Raw genomic sequence first — 12,852 nt, 5'->3', positions numbered from 1 at the left:
ACTGACCGGAGAGAGTAGTAAAGATCTGCCTATGATGTAGGCCTATATCTGGAAAACATTGCAAGAGTCAGAAAGTCGTTAAGACTTATTGACTTACAGCTGCGTCTGAAATGAATATATAAGCGCTTCTCCGCATGACAAAACCCACATGGCCACTTCATTTGTTGAGTAAAAAGTGGAGTTCTTTTGGCATCAAAGTAGAAAAGTTTAATCTCCACTACGAAATCTCGGCTTAAATTATAGCCTTACCCAGCATTATGCTTAAACATAGAAGGTACATGGATAATAGAGAAACACGAAAGCAGATAGACCATCTTGCGATAAATGGATGGCGCGCATCTACTGTTTAGATACGTATTGTTCGAGGTACCATCTTGCCCGGACCACTATCTCGTAACTACCTTAATCCGGCCCCCCACTGTGCGGCAAAAATATGTTGACATCCGTGCTAGAGCTACTACGAGATTCCGCCGAAAACCTTTTGATCAAATGGTATATCGACGAACCATCAACTACATCAACATCGCAAGAAGCTAAGGATTTCTAAAAAGGTCAGCTTCACCTACCCGTTTCATAGGAGAGGCCGAAAGCAGTAAAGGGACGGATTGGAAACAAGGCCTCTGAGATCAGAGAGAGAGTACTGCAATCTGACCGCAACAGATGTAACCCCTAATGCTCAGCCTATATTCCGACGGAATACTTGATGGTATAAGGGGGTGTACTTAGATGGTAAGAGTTTTAGTGCTGGTTAAAGTCCCATAACGAATTTGGGGCTTTCGATGATATCTCCTTTGATAAACAAAAAAATCTGAATTCATCTCAATTTCTGTATACATCGCCAATATTTCGCTAATCAATTTAGTACAACTAACAATATCACACAACAACCATATTTCCCATTTAAAAAAATCGTAGCCGGTTCAAATTAAAATAAGAAGAGTCCATAATTAGCAAATCAAAGCTCTTCGTTTTGGCTACATTTCGCTAAAGTGAGGGTCCGGTCAACAGGCGCCTAACTAACTTACCTAATAATACCAGCAAAGGAATTGTTGTCAAACCGCCACGTTGCCATTCCTCCAAGGAAACAGTGCCATCGGCATCATAGTCAATTTCCACCATCATGTCTTGCAGAATCTAGAAGAAGAAGAAGCGAGATAAATGAGAAGGAAAAATAGAAAAGTATTAAAAGGATAAGAAAAAGCATATTAATTTTGCATATATTCACAACGTTAGGAAAATAATATTCAATTTTTGTGTTTCTTATTTCTCTCGAAAAAATAACAGTTATTTTTGAGTTTTTTATCGCTCGGAAAACAACTGTTATTTGCTGACATTCTTCTTTTTTTCGTTTTGAAATATATATGTATTTGATTTCCATACGTAAATAAATTTCCCTGCCAACCAAAGCTAACCACTTTTTGTCTTTTCACCTCGAATTCAAACACCATCTCACATTTTTCTAAAAAAATACTGACACCATCCCATAATCATGGGATATTTTCCAATATTCATATGCGCCTAAAAGTATGTGGATGACAATGTAAAAAAATCCTAAAATAAATAGACAGCTGTCATTAAAAATTTATTTTTTACGCAAATACGCAGATTTGGAAACATTTCTGCATTTTCTTCAAGGAAATAGCGCTTTTTAAATGTAAATGGAGGTAGGTACCTTTGCAACATTTATTTGTTGGTTTTAACATTACTAACAATTTATTGATGCCTCCTGTTCGATTGCAGGAGTACTAAATTGCACCACCAAATCATGTGATGTGCATATGTAGGTACTTATGTATAAATATATGTACATGCTTAAATGCAGCCATTCTTTTTGATTTATTGTTTCTTTGTTATATGTTATCGTGCGCCCTGAAAGGTTCCGGCAACGACCTGGCGAGAATACAGGTCTCACTTAGATTAATACCATTAATTTAATTCATAATGTATGTATTAATTATATAATATAAGTTCGAGAAATTGGATTTTTTTAATTTAATTTCTCTTTGTTTCATTTCATTTCATTCCCTTTAATTGAATTTTATTTCATTTCGCTTCATTTCATTCCGTTTCGTTCCATGTCATTTTATTAAATTCTATTTTATGACAATTTATTTCGTTCTATGTCATTTCGTTTAATATTATTTCATTTTATTAAATTTCATTTCACTTCATTATATTCCATTTTATTTTGTTTAATTTCTTATAGTTTATTATCATTGATTTTCGTTTCAATATCATTTCAAGTTTCTCTATCTCATTTCATTTAATTCCTTTTCGTTTCATAAACTTTCATATTCTTTCGTTTCATTTCCACACTTTTCCATTTTTATTTCATTGCATTTTACTTCATATCGTTTTATATTTTTCGTTTAATTTTGCTTCATTTCCATATAGTTTACGTGATTCCTATATCTTTTCTTTTTATTTCGTTCATTTGATTTCATTCCATTTCCTTTCATTTTATTTCAGTTAATTTCATTTCAATCCATTTAATTTTATTTTATTTGGTTTCATAGAATTTTCTTTAATTTAAGTTAGCTTCCTAATTTTTTTCATTGATTTCAATTTTGTTTAATTTCCCAAATTTTATTTCATTTAATTCCATTTCTTTTCACTTAAATACATTTCGTTTAGCTTAATTAACTTTAATTAACTTAAATTCGTTCCGTTTCATTTCATTCCATTTAATTTTAATTTGTTCCACTTCATTTCATTTTACTTTATATAATTTCGTTTATTGTCGTTTCCATATCATTTAATTTTTTGTCAATTTCATTTCATTTCATTAAGTTTCATATCATTTCGTTTTCATTGCCATATGATTTTTATTTTTTTCATATCATTTTATATCAGTCCATTTCATTTCATATAGTTTCATATCTTTTTGTTTCTTTTCCATATCATTATATTTTAGTCAATTTCATTTCACTCAATTTCGTTTCGTTCCGCTCTATTTTGTTTCATATTATTTAATTTGGTTTCAATACATTTCTTTTGATTTCACTTCGTTTCAATCAATTTCATTTCGCTTAGTTCCATTTTATTTAATTGTGTTTAGTTTAAATTTCGTTTTATTTTATTTCATTTTGTTTCATATTATTATATTCATATCCATTTCATTTAATTTTCTTCCACTTGATTTCATTTCATTTCATTTAATTCCAGGTCATTTCATTTTATCTTATTTAAGTTCAATTAATTTCTTTCATTTCATTTCGTTTCACTTCATGATATTCTATTTTATTTAGTTGCATATAGTTTAATATCATTTCGTTTTAATTCTTTTCATTTTCATAAGATTTATATGTTTTTCATTTCATTTTATATCATTCCGTTTCATTTGATATAATTTCATTTTTGTTTCTTTTCCATATTATTTCAATCCGTTTAATTTAATATGGTTTCATATTTTTTCGTTTCAGTTAATTTTTTTCTGTTTTATTTCACTTCTTTCCGTCTCATTTTATTTTTTTCATCTCATTTCATTCCTTTTCATTTCATTGAGTTTATTTTTCTTTTAATTCGTTCCACTCTATTCTTTTTATTTCAATTCACTTTATTTAATTTTATTCCATTTCATCTTCTTTAGTTTCATTCCAACTTATCTCTTTAATTTATTTATTTGATTAAATTTTATTTAATTTTTATTTATTTACTTAAATTTAGTTTTCTTTTATTTTTTATTTTATTTTGTTTTGTTTCATTTTAATTTATTTATTTAATTCAATTTATTTCGCCTTTTTTCGTTTTCAATTTTATTTGATTTTATTCTATTGTTATTTCATTTTAATTTTTTTATTAAAAATGTAAATTATATAAAATTTATATGAAATTTGTAAGTTAAAAAAGAATTAAAAGTATCGCACCTTTTTTTGAGAATTTTTTGTACATAAAAAAGTTAATAAAAAATTTGGAGCAGTTTTCATTCCACATGTGGAATTTTTGGGTATTAGGAAAACGGTTTTTGGATATTTTAAAGGACGGTCTGGCAACCTACACATTGATGTTCAAAGCTGTCATTGGCACCTAAAAGTATGCAATCGTTGCCGACTAACAGCTCACACGTACACGAAATATCCCATTTCACCATGGATAAAATCCGCACACTGCCTGTACAAAATTATCCACTTTTTTAGCCACTTTTTTTGCCACTTTTTTACTCGTGCATTATCTAGTTTTTTACGCAATTTTGGTTGGCAGGGAAATAACAAGCAATAGGCGTATATCCTATGTAGGTGGCATTTTTATACTCAGCTGAGCAGAGTTCACAGAGTATATTAATTTTGTTCGCATAACGGTACTCCGTAACGGCATAAACTAATCGAGATAGACATAGACTTCTATATATCAAAATCATCTAGGCGAAAAAAGAAATTCATTTAGCCATGTCCGTCCGTCTGTTCGTGAACTCGATAACGTGAGTAAATTTTGAGGTATTTGAATGAAATTTGGTATGTAAGTTCCTGGGCACTCATCTTACATCGCTATTTAAAATGAACGAAATCGGACTATAACCACGCCCATTTTTTCGATATCGAAATCTTCGAAAAACCGAAAAAGTGCGATAATTCTTTAACAAAGACGGATAAAGCGATAAAACTTGGTAGATGGGTTGACCATATGACGCAGAATAGAAAATTTGTAAAATTTTGGACAATGGGCGTGGCACTGCCCACTTAAAAAAGAAGGTAATTTAAAAGTTTTGCAAGCTGTAATTTGACAGCTTAGTATGTAATGTTCGGTTACACCCGAACTTAGCTTTCCTTACTTGTTTTGTTTTAAATTTAGTTTAAATTTGCTGATTTGTATACCTTTCGTGAAAATGAAATGATATATTAATTTCGTCACGTATCTCAAAATTGTAAGTCCTTAAAGGAGAAGAGGCAGACCCACCAATAAGTATACCGAAATGATCAGGATGAACAGCTGAGTTGATTTAGCCATGTCCATCTCTCCGTCTGTCTGTTTGCATGCAAACTAGCTCTTCTTTGAGATATCTTGATAAAATTTGGTGAGCGGTTATATTTGAGTGTCCGATTAGACATTTGTCGGAACCGGCCGGATCGAACGACTAGAGCATATATCCCCCATACAACCGATTTTTCAGAAAAGAGGTTTTTTGTCATACCTTCCTCAATTTATCAGATTGAAGCTTTAAACTTCACCATATGCTTTCGTATATTACACATATTGTTGTCTGAAAAAATGGATGAGATCGGTCATATATATATAGCATATATCCCCCACAATCGATTGTTCAGATAAGAAGCTTTTCGCAATTTTTGCCCGATTTTAACAGCTAGAAGCTTCAAATTTCACCACTTGCTTACACATCTAGCATATATTGTTATTTTAAAAAATCCTACAGATCGGTGGTATATATATGTCCCATATAAACAGTCATTTTGCCCCCTTTCTAACGGCTAGAAACTTCATATACCTATACATATATTGTTAAGATAAGTGATTCATAGCTGTTTTGTGCAGACCACAAAAACGTGAAACTTTGCATCCCTACTAGAGGTTTACGCCGGTCTCTTAATCGGCGGCGGCGGCGTACGCTCTATTATATACCGGCGGCGGTGGCGTGGCCGGCGCGCTGAAAAGTGATCGGCGTAAACCTCTGAATTAAATTGCTGGACCTCAAAGTATCACATTGTTCCCAACTAATGAATATGGAAACATCCTGCTGACGTCAATGGTATGTTTGACGAACTGGAACAATATCATTAACTTGCGGATGAAGATAATGGAGGCTTGTAAAGCGAAAATTTAAAAAAATAATATTGGGAAAGGTTTGTTAATGTGTATTTAAGGAAATCGACGTTTCGGCCATTTCGCAAAGATCCGCGGGCCTCAAAATCGCGTGGATCGTTCAAGAAATTTCGGGAGTAGCTCCTTGCGGAGAGAGGAAGAAGTACTTTAAAATAGTCACACTTTTTTAGCACAGTTTCGCCGAAGGAGAGTTCTGGGCTAACTCTAATATCCGTCGTCGGCACGTGGCTACATGCTAGTCACGCACAAAGGCGACTTACGGTTGCTATAAATTATCTACTAATAGTCATGACTCTCGTGGCACAGTTTTAATGAGCATCAATGCTGGGTTATTGTAGATCGCTCCAAAGGGCGCCTTCAGTTTTTCGGCTGTTTTTAAGAGCTACAATTCCCGACGTGCGAACAGTAGCAGTCCCGACCACCAGTCGCTACTACGCATCCTAGTCCTTATACCATATGCTAGCACAGAATGCATAGGACTACGAATTCGAACTCATATCTTCGTCGACGTTACTTTCCTAGAAGATCTAGGTGTAGCTCCAAAAACTTTCTGACGGATGTTTTTGTCGCGCTATGCTTCCGAGCTACACCAAAAAAAAAAACACATTGAAACGTTAGGGAGTAACTATTCGGCCAAAGATGCCGCCCTCGAAATCATAAGCAGCCTAAGTGGATATCATTACGTAACACATGGGTGAAAATCGTATAATCCTTGGCGCATCTACATAATTTAAACTTTACAAGGACCGTGGATAAAAGTCTTAAAATATAGACCAAAATTTGCAGACGTTTGTGTTCGATATATTGACCTCAATACTCTTCGTTTCCGGCCTTATGTTATAAGAGCTCATTACTGATGCCCGCCTTCAGTTTTCAGACTAGTTCGACTATCCCCTACGTTAGGCTAGTAGAACACGCGGTCATTTGTTCGACTGTCTTGAGAAAGCTTTTGCTTCACCACTTTGAGTGTTCTTGCGAAGGACAAAGCCTAACCTGGCTAAAAAATGTGCCTACGTATTCACATTTGTAACAGAAGCCGTCACGTGTTGGTCATATTTAAACATGGTTGATAGGCTATATCCAATGTGATTCACTCCAAGGGACTAGTTGGGGCCAAACCGAGAGACCTGGGTGTTGAATGATTAAGTGTGAAAATGAAAATTTAGATTTCAGACGCTGTTTTATAGTTCAGCAAATAAAGTGATTTTTTAAACCCTTGTCATACGTGTTGAAGATGAGAATCATTTCAAAGGAGAATTTAAACCACTGGAGCCTACTAAAGGATTTTGCATCACTGATTTCGCTTATTCTTTCAGCCAATCGGAATATAAAATTCGGCACCTTTTTCGGGTAACTTGCTTTTTTAACAACTTCAGGACATTTTGAAAATATGTTCGACTTAAAAAAAAAAAAAATAAATGTAAGGCGCGATAACCTCCGAAGAGATTTAAGGCCGAGCTTCTCTTCCAATTTGCGTCGTGCTCCTCTAATTTTTCCTACAAATTGGCTGGATGGGACCTACTTGTTTTATGCCGACTCCGAACGGCATCTGCAAGGCAGATGAGTTTTCACTGAGAGCTTCTCATGGCAGAAATACACTCGGAGTGCTTGATAAACACTGCCGAGGGGCGACCCCGCTTAGAAAAATTTTCTTCTAGCTGAAAAAACTTGTTTCTAAAATTTTTGATGTAATTTTGTCCGAGGCGTGAACCCAGGATCTTCGGTGTGGTAGGTGAAGCACGCTACCATCACACCACGGCGGCCGCAATGTTCGACTTGTGTCATTTTATTTGAGTGAGCATTTAAATTTTTTATATAACTTTTCTTTTAGTGTTTTGTTTTAATAACTTGGTGAATTCGGTGATGCGAAATCCGTGTTAAGCTGGCATTGAACGGGCCTGTTTTCTCAAATAACTTTTGAACGGTTAGAAAGTGTTAAATTTCGCAATTGGATTTTTATAACTGGCAGTGATGCGCATCCGTTGATATCCCTTTCGACCATATCGGACCAATTTTCGAGATGAACAATAAATGGCCTAGACAGTCTTAAAAGAGTAGAAAACATAGTAACGTCCCGAACTCCGCCGCCGCCGCTTTTGACATTTGGCGGCGGCGTGCGAAAAACGTCGCTAATCGGCGGCGGCGGCGACGTTTATCGGCGGCGTATATCTCTAATCCTCACACAAAATACCTACCTAGTTTTTATTTTACATTTATCTTAAAAATCGCTTAGGTATATACATCTGTTCACTATATATTTCATATCTTATACATCCGATTATTTGGATATTACGAATGGGATAAGATTATTGTTCAGACCTATTCATGAAAGGTACGAAGTCTTCGGAACAGCGGAAGACAGTCTCGTCCTTACTTGTTGGGTTTTAAATTTAGTTTAAATTTGGTGATTTTTTTATTTTAAATGTTGATAAAAACAGTTGTATGCAGTTCCTCGGCCCGTATCGTGTTATACGTCCACGTATCGAAAGCAAATTTCACTTAAACGATAAATATAATTTTTTCAAGCATTTCCTTAAAATGATAATACATTATGAATCTAAAAAGTAGTAGTAGCCAATATTTCATGTACATATTAGCTCCATCCCAATCACCATTTCAATGCAATTGCTGTTTAAACAAGTAAGGAAGGCTAAGTTCGGGTGTAACCGAACATCTCAACTGAGAGCTATGGAGACAAAATAAGGAAAATCACCATGTAGGAAAATGAACCTAGGGTAACCTTGGAATGTGGTTGTATGACATGTGTATCAAATGGAAGGTATTAAAGAGTATTTTAAGAGAGAGTAGGCCATAGTTCTATGGATGGACGCCATTTAGGAATATCGCCATAAAGGTGGACCAGGGCTGACTCTAGAATTTGTTTGTACGATATGGGTATCAAATGAAAGGTGTTACTGAGCATTTTAAGAGGGAGTGGGCAATAGGTCTATAGGTGGACGCCTTTTCGAAATGTCGCCATTAGGGTGGACCAGGGGTGACTCTAGAATGTGTTTGTATGATATGGGTATCAAATGAAAGATGGTAATGAGTATCTTAAAAGGGAGTAATCCTTAGTTCTATAGGTGGACGCCTTTTCGATATATCGCCATAAAGGTGGACCAAGGGTGACTCTAGAATGTTTGTACGATATGGGTATCAAACGGAAGGTGTTACTGAGCATTTTAAGAGGGAGTGGGCATTAGGTCTATAAGTGGACGCCTTTTCGAGATATCGTCATTAGGGTGGGCCAGGGGTGACTCTAGAATGTGTTTGTACGATATGGGTATCAAACGAAAGGTGTTACTGAGCATTTTAAGAGGGAGTGGGCATTAGGTCTATAGGTGGACGTCTTTTCGAGATATCGCCATTAGTGTGGGCCAGGGGTGACTCTATAATGTTTGTGCGATATGGGTATCAAACGAAAGGTGTTACTGAGCATTTTAAGAGGGAGTGGGCATTAGGTCTATAGGTGGACGCCTTTTCGAGATATCGCCATTAGGGTGGGCCAGGGGTGACTCTAGAATGTTTGTACGATATGGGTATAAAACGAAAAGTGTTACTGAGCATTTTAAGAGGGAGTGGGCAATAGGTCTATCGGTGGACGCCCTTTCGAGATATCGCCATTAAGGTGGACCAGGGGTGACTCTAGAATGTGTTTGTACGATATGGGTATCAAATGAAAGGTGGTAATGAGTTTTTTAAAAGGGAATGGGCTTTAGTTCTATAGGTGAACGCCTTTTCGAGAAATCGCCATAAAGGTGGACCAGGGGTGACTCTAGAATATGCTTGTACGATATGGGTATCAAAGGAAAGCTGTTAATGAGTATTTCGAAAAGGAGTGATCCTTAGTCCATAGGTGGCCGCCGTTTCGAGATATCGCCATAAAGGTGGACCAGGGGTGTCTCTAGAATGTGTTTGTACGATATGGGAATCAAATGAAAGGTGTTACTGAGCATTTTAAGAGGGAGTGGGCATTAGGTCTATAGGTGGACGCCTTTTCGAGATATTGTCATTAGGGTGGGCCAGGGGTGACTCTAGAATGTTTGTACGATATGGGTATAAAACGAAAAGTGTTACTGAGTATTTTAAGAGGGAGTGGGCAATAGGTCTATAGGTGGACGCCTTTTCGAAATGTCGCCATTAGGGTGGGCCAGGGGTGACTCTAGAATGTGTTTGTATGATATGGGTATCAAATGAAAGATGGTAATGAGTATCTTAAAAGGGAGTAATCCTTAGTTCTATAGGTGGACGCCTTTTCGATATATCGCCATAAAGGTGGACCAAGGGTGACTCTAGAATGTTTGTACGATATCGGTATCAAACGAAAGGTGTTACTGAGCATTTTAAGAGGGAGTGGGCATTAGGTCTATAAGTGGACGCCTTTTCGAGATATCGTCATTAGGGTGGGCCAGGGGTGACTCTAGAATGTGTTTGTACGATATGGGTATCAAACGAAAGGTGTTACTGAGCATTTTAAGAGGGAGTGGGCATTAGGTCTATAGGTGGACGTCTTTTCGAGATATCGCCATTAGTGTGGGCCAGGGGTGACTCTATAATGTTTGTGCGATATGGGTATCAAACGAAAGGTGTTACTGAGCATTTAGGAGGGAGTGGGCATTAGGTCTATAGGTGGACGCCTTTTCGAGATATCGCCATTAGGGTGGGCCAGGGGTGACTCTAGAATGTGTTTGTACGATATGGGTATCAAATGAAAGGTGGTAATGAGTATTTTAAAAGGGAGTAATCCTTAGTTCTATATGTGGACGCCTTTTCGAGATATCGCCATAAAGGTGGACCAAGGGTGACTCTAGAATGTTTGTACGATATGGGTATCAAACGAAAGGTGTTACTGAGCATTTTAAGAGGGAGTGGGCATTAGGTCTATAGGTGGACGCCTTTTCGAGATATCGCCATAAAGGTGGACCAAGGGTGACTCTAGAATGTTTGTACGATATGGGTATCAAACGAAAGGTGTTACTGAGCATTTTAAGAGGGAGTGGGCATTAGGTCTATAGGTGGCCTTTTCGAGACATCGCCAATAGGGTGGGCCAGGGGTAACTCTAGAATGTTTGTACGATATGGGTATCAAACGAAAGGTGTTACTGAGCATTTTAAGAGGGAGTGGACATTAGGTCTATAGGTGGACGCCTTTTCGAGATATCGCCATTAGGGTGGGCCAGAGGTGACTCTAGAATGTTTGTACGATATGGGTATCAAACGAAAGGTGTTACTGAGCATTTTAAGAGGGAGTGGGCATTAGGTCTATAGGTGGACGCCTTTTCGAGATATCGCCATTAGGGTGGGCCAGGGGTGACTCTAGAAAGTGTTTGTACGATATGGATATCAAATTAAAGGTATTAATGAGGGTTTTAAAAGCGAGTGGCCCTTAGATGTATATGTGAAGGTGTTCTCGCGATATCGACCAAAATGTGGACCAGGTGATCCAGAAAATCATCTGTCGGGTACTGCTAATTTATTTATATATGCAATACCACTAACAGTATTCCTGCCAAGATTCCAAGGGCTGTTGATTTTGCCTTGTAGAACTTTTTCATTTTCTTCTACTTAATATGGTAGGTGTCACACCCATTTTACAAAATTTTTTCCAAAGTTATATTTTGCGTCAATAAACCAATCCAGTTACCATGTTTCATCCCTTTTTTCGTATTTAGTATAGAATTATGGCATTTTTTTCATTTTTCGTAATTTTCGATATCGATAAAGTGGGCGTGGTTATGGTCGGATTTCGGCTATTTTTTATACCGAGATAAAGTGAGTTCAGATAAGTAGGTGGGCTAAGTTTAGTAAAGATATATCGGTTTTTGCTCAAGTTATTGTGTTAACAGCCGAGCGGAAGGACAGACGGTGGACTGTGTATAAAAACTGGGCGTGGCTTCCACCGATTTCGCCCATTTTCACAGAGAACAGTTACCGTCATAGAATGTATGTACCTACCAAATTTGAGAAGGATTGGTAAATTTTTGTTCGACTTATGGCATTAAAAGTATTCTAGACAAACTAAATGAAAATGGGCGGAGCCACGCCCATTTTGAAATTTTCTTTTATTTTTGTATTTTGTTGCATCATATCATTACAGGAGTTGAATTTTGACTGAATTTACTTATATACAGTAAAGATATTAAATTTTTTGTTAAAATTTGAATTTAAAAAATTTTTTTTTTAAAAAGTGGGCGTGTTCTTCATCCAATTTTGCTAATTTTTATTTAGCACATATATAGTAATAGTAGCAACGTTCCTGCCAAATTTCATCATGATATCTTCAACGACTGCCAAATTACAGCTTGCAAAACTTTTAAATTACCTTCTTGTAAAAGTGGGCGGTGCCACGCCCATTGTCCAAAATCTTACTAATTTTCTATTCTGCGTCATAACGTCAACCCATCTGCCAAGTTCCATCGCTTTAATTGCCTTTGGCAATGAATTATCGCATTTTTTCGGTTTTTCGAAATTTTCGATATCGAAAAAGTGGGCGTGGTTATAGTCCGATATCGTTCATTTTAAATAGCGATCTGAGATGAGTGCCCAGGCATCTACATACCAAATTTCATAAAGATAGCTCAAAATTTACTCAAGTTATCGTGTTAACGGACGGACGGACGGACGGACGGACGGACATGGCTCAATCAAATTTTTTTTCGATCCTGATTATTTTGATATATGGAAGTCTATATCTATCTCGATTCCTTTATATATGTACAACCAACCGTTATCCAATCAAACTTAATATACTCTGTGAGCTCTGCTCAACTGAGTATAAAAATTACACAATACGGGCCCTGGTAAGCACAAATAACTACTACCCGGCGTATAAGTATTTTTTTTTGATCCGCTCAGAAAATGGGCCCTAGCAAATGCTGGTGTTAAGCGGATGAGTAATTGCAACACAAATTACTATGCTGTTTGTATGTATGTGTGTGAGTTGGTGACTATGTCGTAAGTGTTTGAATGCTTTAGGCGCTGAATGACAATTTGAGAACCCAAATCGCATATGGTCATGCAACGGCTGCTGTGCTTCTTACAACATTTTTACTTGCTGCTGTTGTCATTGCTTTCTTC

The 12,852-nt window shown here is 36.5% G+C and overlaps 1 protein-coding gene across 4 annotated transcripts in view; it reads right to left on the bottom strand.

Annotated features, from left to right (window-relative positions):
• Dgk (diacyl glycerol kinase 1) overlaps positions 1-12,852 on the bottom strand; it is a 494,377-nt gene that overhangs the window by 101,487 nt on the left and 380,038 nt on the right. For all 4 annotated transcript variants that reach the window (XM_067774053.1, XM_067774054.1, XM_067774056.1 and 1 more), the window contains exon 10: positions 1,026-1,134. In XM_067774053.1, coding sequence (XP_067630154.1) covers positions 1,026-1,134 — 109 coding nt within the window. The remainder of the gene's footprint in view (positions 1-1,025; positions 1,135-12,852) is intronic.

The sequence above is a fragment of the Eurosta solidaginis genome, chromosome 3 (assembly GCF_040869045.1).
Source record: "Eurosta solidaginis isolate ZX-2024a chromosome 3, ASM4086904v1, whole genome shotgun sequence".
NCBI classification, from domain to species: domain Eukaryota; kingdom Metazoa; phylum Arthropoda; class Insecta; order Diptera; family Tephritidae; genus Eurosta; species Eurosta solidaginis.
This window is presented reverse-complemented; position numbering and strand designations above follow the sequence as displayed.